This window comes from Anopheles bellator, unplaced genomic scaffold (genome assembly GCF_943735745.2).
Source record: "Anopheles bellator unplaced genomic scaffold, idAnoBellAS_SP24_06.2 scaffold00278_ctg1, whole genome shotgun sequence".
NCBI classification, from domain to species: Eukaryota; Metazoa; Arthropoda; class Insecta; order Diptera; family Culicidae; genus Anopheles; species Anopheles bellator.
The window spans coordinates 1-8,766 of NW_026684416.1; the positions used below are offsets into that span (position 1 = coordinate 1).

General features: G+C 49.1%; 2 protein-coding genes across 2 annotated transcripts; one reads left to right on the forward strand and one right to left on the reverse strand.

Annotated features, from left to right (window-relative positions):
- Positions 1–351: 351 nt before the first annotated feature.
- Positions 352–5,366, forward strand: LOC131214218 (4-hydroxybutyrate coenzyme A transferase-like). The gene is made up of 4 exons (XM_058208598.1): positions 352–678; positions 2,898–3,695; positions 3,770–4,036; positions 4,110–5,366. The coding sequence occupies exons 1-4, from the start codon at positions 507–509 to the stop codon at positions 4,295–4,297; spliced, it is 1,425 nt and encodes a 474-aa protein (XP_058064581.1). The 5' UTR covers positions 352–506; the 3' UTR covers positions 4,298–5,366.
- Positions 5,367–6,018: 652 nt separating this feature from the next.
- On the reverse strand, positions 6,019–8,287 carry LOC131214217 (nucleoplasmin-like protein). Its single transcript, XM_058208597.1, has 2 exons — positions 8,188–8,287; positions 6,019–7,156 (listed from the first exon to the last, which is right to left on the reverse strand). The coding sequence occupies exons 1-2, from the start codon at positions 8,207–8,209 to the stop codon at positions 6,645–6,647; spliced, it is 534 nt and encodes a 177-aa protein (XP_058064580.1). The 5' UTR covers positions 8,210–8,287; the 3' UTR covers positions 6,019–6,644.
- Between the last annotated feature and the right edge of the window lie 479 nt (positions 8,288–8,766).

Consider the following 8,766-nt stretch of genomic DNA (forward strand, 5'->3'; position numbering starts at 1 on the left):
TTTAAACAAACGCGTAACGTAACGCGTCGTTTTGACAGAGAGCAATTTGACAGTGACAGAAACATCGCCTGGCGGCGATGTTTAAGGACGACAGGCGACGAAACACCGTGAGAGAATAAAGCAATTTTTTGGTCATTCGAAATTAATTCAGTGTAATTCGGTCCTCGGTAATACGAAAAACTAAACAACGTTGTATACGCGAAAATAAGACGAGTCCTTTGAGTGTGTCGTGCAATCGCTGCGCTTCGTTTTCGTTTTTGTTATTTTATTAGTGCTCGCGCCGGGGCCGGGCGGCCTATTTCTTTTGCCAATTCACCCTTTTCCCTGCTCGCGCTAGGGTCGTGCTCCTCGCGTCGGGGTTTCGTTTGTCGCGTTGACTTTAATTCAATTCCCCTTCGTTAATTCCCTCACCCGGAGAAGCCCGTTCCGCAGTGCAGTGCAATTTGAAGCGCAGAACAACCCTTCGGAGGATTTCATTTCGAACGAGTAGAAAAACAACGTACAACATGTCGTCGATGGCGCTACGGCTCGCCCGGAAATCGGCCAACCAATTGCTACCCAAAGCAACTGGAGCCCAAACCAAGACGTTCTTCACCTACTCGAACCAAATCTCGCAACCGCTTGAGCGGCAACCGAAGTACACCACGGCCGAGGAAGCGGTGAAAGTGATTAAATCAGGTAAAAACGAAAGACTGTCGAATCAGTTGCCTACACACGGTGCCTCCCTCGATTGGTGCCCCCGAATAGACTTGTTGGCCAAGGACTTTTAGTGCGCCGCTAGAACCAGGAAAGGGCCATTACGAGTGCGGGACGCAGTGCCGTTACGCAACGCGCTTGGTGTTTATGCCACTTGCGTTCGACGTCACACGAAGATGGGCATTTTTACGCATTTTTTAACCATCCGGACCGGATGACGTTTACCACCGACACAAACGCGGCGCCGCCTCACTTGGGCCTGGGGATGTTCAAATGAGCCGCGCCGAGGTCATTGGCCACGAAATCTCAGTACTCTGGTCGGTCTGGCATTGATAAAAGTGCTGCTTGGTGTGTCTACATAACAATTGCCTCGCGTCACCGTTCGGCGGCCAAAGGTCATCTTGGCTGCGCTGGTACAGCATTCTTACATGTCCGGGAGACGCGTAAACAGTGATTATCAGTTGGACTTTGTAATCGATTGGGTCGCTAGGGTATGTGATGCTTTCGGTGCATTTTTGTTTGCCACCAATCAAAGTCGCCAGTCCTAGTAGGCTGAACATTGCTCGCCTGTCCGGAACAAGTCGGCAGACTACAGTCAAAAGCGGCCTCATGACCGATAGAGAGGTGCTGCTCACAGCAATGTGATAAGTGGGCTTCCTAATTGCGTGATAACTCAATAAGGCAGCCAAGCGGAGCGCACAAACTAGTTACATTCCGCATGCGAAATCCATCGCGTCTGGCTGTACACGAAACCAATCAACACATCATGTGGAACCAACGAAAGTGGTTCGAATGTCAATGTCACGTGAATTACGCTTGCGGTCAAAGTAAACGAGCGAGGAACGAGAGATTTAAAAACCGACGTTTATATTTATGTTTGATTCTAGCAGCGGAACACCGCTACGGAAGGTTTCTAGGTCACTGGTCCCTTTGCGTGAGCATGTGCCCTTGGGGGCGGCCCACGCACCGGGAGCTGGCCAGGAATAGAACGAAATACTAGTTCCTAGCATGCATAAACACGAGGCTGGATTAACCGACCAATCCGGTTTCAATGGTTCTGCTGCTTCGTCGGGCCATATTTTACATTCTTTGAAGAGCTAAAACCTGAGCTCACCAGAAAACCAGTTTAGAATTGGGTTCATTGCAAGTGTTTGCCGAGGACGATGTATTAATGCCATTTAGGAAAAATATGTCATTTAACTTTGTTCATTTTAAGATGAGGGACAACTTGAAACATTTCAATTTTAATTAAACCTACGTTCAACACGATGGACGTTGAAGCGTTGATCCAAGTAGTCTCCGCATTTTGCGATGCATACTGCGATGGTTGTGTAAAGGTTGCGCCGTTGCATACATTTATCAATTGCATTCGGGGCCAATGAAAGGCAATTACATGATTACCTCGGGCGCTTGCTGACCGTTCAGAGGGAATAGTAGTAGTAGTTGTTAATGGATGCGAATCGAATGTCGCTAGTGGGCCTCCAAACCACCTTCACACGAATAAAGTTTGAGCCGTTCCAAGGAGAACCAAGGTGCCTCCAAGTGGCGTCACCGTACGGGGTTGTCATACTAATTGTTAATCTTCTAATTTATGACCCGTCCGTGCTCACTACAATGCACGGGTTGTGAGCTAATTGGCAACCCATAGATGGACCGTGTACTTCCCAGTTTTCGACAAGATAACATTACATTCAGCTTTTGTCACGTGTTTTAGGCCAAAGACGTTGGAACAGTTTTTGGGTTTCATTTTCATCGACCTTCAGTTTCTTTTAGCACATCCAAGAAGCCTACTTGGATTGGAGGATTGATTTTCGTACATGCTTGTTATTGATAACTTACGATTTACACTATCGTTTGTGTGGATGGTTCCCTTTAAAGGATGACAATTGATTGGGTTTTCGAAAGTCCGATGGTCAATGGATGAACCCTGAACCGGTACCTTGAAAGGTTTGCCCCCACATGTTTCCCGTAAAGCCTCGGGATAACGCCTCTTCCAGTTAGCTGCCCCTTTCTATATAATCACCACGATAAGATTACTCTTATCGGGCCGGAACGATGGATTGTTTACTTAATTCCGTGTTCTTAGCCAGTTCCCATCACTTCAGTGTCTTAATGAAGAATATTTTACTTTAAGATGGCACATAAACAACTTTTATTCAATCATTCACTTAACCCCTCTTTATCTAACTTACGCTTTCCAGGAGATGTAGTGTTCGCGCAGGGTGCTGCGGCCACCCCGGTTCACCTTCTTGATGCGATGACGAAGCACGGTCTCGAAAACAAGCTGCGCGACATTACCGTCACGCATATGCACACCGAAGGTCCGGCCTCGTACTGCAAGCCGGAGGCCAAGGATGTCTTCCGCTCGAAATCGCTCTTCATGGGTGGCAACGTGCGGGCCGCCGTGGCCGATGGCCGGGGCGATGCCGTGCCCATCTTTCTGCACGAAATTCCGCTCCTCTTTAGGCGCAAGCTGATCCAGCCGGACGTGGCCATCGTGTCGGTTTCGCCACCGGACAACCACGGGTACTGCACACTCGGCACCAGCGTCGATTGCGTACGAGCGGCGCTCGAAAACTCGAAAGTTATCATCGCCCAGGTCAACAAACAGATGCCACGGACCTTCGGGGACAGCATCATTCACGAGTCGCACTTTGACTATGCCGTCAACGTGGACATTCCGCTTCCCGAACACGGTGGCCATGCAATGTCCGACGTGGAAACGAAGATCGGCAAGTTGATCGCGGAGAACCTGGTAGAGGACGGGGCAACACTGCAGATGGGCATCGGCAACATCCCGGACGCAGTGTTGAACGCGCTGCACAACCACAAGGACCTCGGCATCCACTCGGAGATGTTTGCCGGTGGTGTGGTCGATCTGGTGCGCAAGGGATGCGTGACGAACGACAAGAAAACGTTCCACCGGGGCCGCATCGTCGGTTCCTTCCTGATTGGCACCAAGAAGCTGTACGACTTCGTCGATAACAATCCCTTCATCGGTAAGTGGTCGGCGTAGAAGGTACCTCCCATCGGCCAAAGGAACGTAACAACGTGCATTGCGGTTCTCTTGCAGAAATGCTCGAGATCAACTACGTCAACAACGTGGGCATCGTGGCACGGAATCCCAAAATGACGGCCATCAACTCGGCCATCGAGGTCGACCTTACCGGGCAGGTGTGCGCCGATTCGATCGGCACGCGTATGTACTCCGGTTTCGGCGGTCAGGTGGACTTTATCCGCGGTGCGGCCGAAGGTTTCGATGGCAAGGGTAAACCGATCATTGCACTGCCATCGTCCACCAACAAGGGTGAGAGCAAGATTGCTCCCATTCTAAAGCCGGGTAAGTTGTCGGGTCACAGAAAGTTAGGGCAAAATATGCAAATTTCCTTCATTGATTTTCTGCTCCGTTCCAGGTGCCGGTGTGGTCACTTCCCGTGCGCACGTGCACTATGTTGTCACCGAGTACGGTATTGCTAACCTCTTCGGTCGCAGCTTGCGCCAGCGTGCGTACGCTCTGATTCAGATCGCTCATCCCAACCACCGGGAAACCCTCGAGAAGGCAGCCTTCGAGCGTCTGAAGACGATGCCATCACCGAACTAAGATGCTATCTCGTCTACGTGCTCGAAACAACCGTCTCCGTGCCGGACAGCAATACGACCAGTTCGTCGATGTGAGACCCCACCAGTCATTACTTCCTTGCGCCAGACCGCAGACCACAGCGCGTTCTTGGAAGGTTTGTGGGAATTCGAAAGCAATTGGGCTTGGGCGCCTAACATCTGCGCCGAGTACACCCAGAATGCAGATTACCGGTGTAACACTGCAAGAAAGCCACAGTTCTGCCCCCGATGTGGAGCCACATAGAATGTAGGGATTTATGTTTTTGTTTTCATTGTGGTTTTAGCTCCTGTTTTGTTTAGTTGAATAAAAAAACCTTATCAAAAGCGTTAGTCGCACATTTCGCAAAGCAAAATTACCAAATAAAGCGATTTTATCGTACCCGTTATTTTTCGAATTTTATGGTACGTGGCACGTATTTTAGGATGTTCAAACTAATAACTCAGGCGCGCAGGAAGCCAACACAAACTGCCCGTAACAAGCCGCAAGTCGGCAGATAGTTTAAATGCAAAGGTAGCAACGCACCAATGGCAATGTCTTGTCATGTGCTTCGAAACAGCGTAGGGTCTAGTGCTCCATGAACCATAGTAGGCGAAGCGGAAGTATGATAGATCGAGTTAGGCCTTCTTTTGCATCGTAGCACCATCGCAACCTGCCCATGTTCCATTAGTACGAGTTCCTTCAGTAGACAAAGCAGCAAGGTGTGTAGCAAAATGTTTGCAGTAGAATTTAAAGCGAACGAACAAAAGAATGCAATCAAAAGTAGCACAAGCAAACCCCCCAAAGTGGGGTAACATAACCGTTCTCTAGCTTCCAAATTATTAAATTATCATGGCGCAGAGTCAGAAGCAGAGCCCGAGCGAATCAAGTGTAACGATCTATCTCTGAGTCACACGGTGAATTGCCTACAAAACCATACAAGCGGTAATTGTTCCAACTCCGGTACACAGATTCTAAAAGAAGGTGCCATATCGTCCCGTGCGATTGAACGGGAAGCGGAACGTCTTTACCGAAACCTCACAATCTGCCTATGAAATAAAGTTATTGAAACGGACGGGCGATAGTTAATTTGTCTTTCGGTTTTGCGCTTCCAAACGGAGATCTTGCGCTGTGCAACTTTCAGCCTAAATGTATGCTCAAAGAACTCAGTCATCGGAACCGAGCGAAAGCTCAGTAAATAGCAATTCCGTTCTTCGTTTCCTTGAATTCCTTTTATTGTGTCATTACCTCACACGGACTGTATGCATTAAATCGCGTTCGATCCTCGGGGAGAGAGCACATTTCGGATCCACATTTTTCGAATTATTAACCGTTTTTTAGAACCTACGGCGCGATCCCTCTGGCTTCTGTTGCTTCGCCGTGCATTCTGTTTTCTCGACAAAAATCACGACCTTCAAGTTCGACCACGTGGATTTGGCTGGATTTTCCCGGAATTTCATGGTACTTTTTATTGTTGTTTGCCGGTCACATACATTTTTTCGACCACAGAGCCCTACACGCATCTGGTTTGCAGTGACGCACAATCACTGAACGTCCACAAGCCCTGGCCCGATCTGAAAGGCCTGGTGAACCTTCTTTTCCGAATGGAGAATTGAAGCGACAAACACAATCCGTGGACAATCGCACACAGGAATCAAAAGATTAAACGGGACATAGGAGAGGCTCCTTCGAAATAAATCGAGACTGTCCGCGCGGTGCACTGAGAATCTTCGTTCGGAGTTTACCATCATGTGTTTGTTATTATTTCTTTCATTACTTATTACAGTTTGTCTTGCTTAGTTTCAATTAACTCAACCGCTGCGCACCGCTGGCCCTAGACAGACGGGACAGATTCCACGCGGGGGGCACATTCAGATAGCCGGTATTCGTAGTAGAAATGTACTCTCGTTAGGAGGTTAGTTACACAGGAACTCACTTCCTGACATTGTTTTTTACATTGAACTCTTCAAACATCGAGCATATGAAAAGGAAACTGAAACCCCTGCATTCGCCGTACCACGCGAACGGCATTCCGAGTTCTCTCTATCTTTCTCCGTTGTACTTATTCTAAGTACGCCGATCGATGGCACAGCGAAGCAAAGAACGGATTTTGGCAAAAGAATACGTGTTGTTGTTGCATGAAATGGTGGATTGATTTGATTCCCCGGCTGTTGTTTGATTCTGACCGGATGATGGCTGACTGACTGCGACTTCTGTGCGTGTCCTGCTGATGCTAACTCTGCTCGTGATAGTTTTTGTTTTTGTTTTTACGGTGTGTAATACATAATATGAATGTGAGAGGAATGACGTCGCCGCCGGTGGCTCTTGTTGAACTGGTTGTCCGCCGGGCTGCTTATTTCCTCTTCCGGGAGTTTTCGTTTTTACTGCCAGCCGGACCACCCGGAGCGCCGCCCGGTTTGCCCTTGGAGTTGTTGGTCAGCTTTGGCTTCTTCTTGGCCGATGCACCGTCCTCGTCCTCATCCTCGTCCGCCTCCTCCTCGTCCAGTACTTCCTCCTCCATCTCCTCCATGTCCTCGAACTCCTCCACCAGCGAGCCGAGCAAATGCTGGCCGTGGATGTGTACCGGACCCTTGCCCTCGATCAACGTGAAGGTGACGGGCGCATCGGAGAACTCCAGGTCCATGCGGCACTGGCGTGTCTCGCCCACCTTCAGCACGGCAATAGGAATGCGAAGGGTGTCGCGGATCGTCATCGTTTCCACCTGCACAACGTTGTACTCGTCGGCGGCCGCTTCGTGGCCCAGGATGCACTGTTTGATGACCAGCTTGTGCGTCCTCGGGTACTCATCGGACTTGTTCTCCGGATCCCATGCCACTGTTTTGTTGCCCTCCTTCAGGGTCGCTCCTGCAAGTGGACGAGTAATTTTTGCAATCGTTGGTTAGATTAAATCTAAAAGCGTCGCAACCGCCGACCGTACTGAAATTAACAAAAATTTCTATTTGGGACTTTGCAAAATTGAATCACAGAACAAGCGCCGCCATTGCTGCCGGGACACACAATTTAAGGCCATGTTTTCTGACAGGCAGCAGGGCAGCGCGAATGCAAAGCGGAACAGGATGAAGTAAACAAAAACGAAAAAGGCCCGTTACCAATACAGGCACACATGCACACGATGCACGCACACAATAAGCTCACCGTACGCAGTGTATTCGCGTCCGTGTGCTACCAACGCGCGCCTTTCCGAAGAGGGCGAGCGCATGAAAGGGGAAGCCGATATTCCGAGCGAAGCGATAAAAAACGCGGCATTGAAAAAGTGCCGCGGCTTGATTCACCCCTTGCTTGACCGTGCGTCACTCGCCAGGGCTGATCAGGGATGGAAATGGGAAAACAAAATGCCGGGAAAAGAGAACGTTCTATCGTACAGTAGTGACGATGCGCTTTTTCCCAAACGCATGCTAGGAATATTTACTAGACTCCGTTACCAAGCGACTCGAGCTCGTTCCGGGCGCACACCATCCGCGGCACGCGTTAAAGCCGGCGTATGAAGAAGCACAAAGGCCGGTAACTAATGGCGATATTGCCAACTTGACGAACACGCACACAAAGCGGCTTGCAGTTGCTTAACGCCGCCTTGGTTTTTGTGCGGCAGCATGGAAATGGCTAGACCCGCCATAACCGCGAATAATGGTGCACCATCGTGCGGCTTGAAATTCTGACCGAGAAAGCGCGGTTCGTGCGCGAGCAAAAAAGGCCCAGACGGAGCTTTTTGTCTGTGAAAAGACCCAAGCGGGTACGACGACATTGGCGAACGCGGTGCGTGCCTGCTGTGGGTTGGCGGCATTTTTTCACTCACAGTACGCGCTGGAAAACTCTCGAAATACCGTCGCACCAGTACGGCCCAATAGCTTAATCGGTAGAAACGATCGAACACTTACCGTAAAAGTACTCATCGGCCATTTCTGTGTGCGGTTAGTTAGCTTTTTCTTGATTTTCCCGAGCGAAGCAAATGGATGCAGACACTTCACACCACGTTAAGAAAATTGAAGAACAAATTGACAGTTGACAGTCCGTATTGACAGTGTTTCTTAGCGTTCCCGGGATCTGACCGGAAGGCTCTACACACTATGGGAAAAAGGTGGTAACCGATCTTAAATCTATTTTAAAAAGTGAGGCTTGTTGTTATACTTTCGTAAAATATGTAAGTTATCTATATTCTATCCGAATTTTTTGCCATCCTTGGCCTCCGATCCAGCGATAATGCCTGCCCTAACTTTGTTTCCCTTCATGGGTTTTGATTGTTTGAGATACCATTACCCATTATGCATCGCATGTTTGATCCCCGCATCTTTATGATCCCCGACCGTCTTTTTGTCGCTTCGTCCTTTTTCCATCTCATTTTCCCTGAAATAAAAATTAAATGCTGCCTTTGGCCATCGTGGCCAAATTTACTAGAACATTTCATGATGACCGTTTACAATTATCATCGGACCCGTTAAATTCAGATCGCTTGTTAA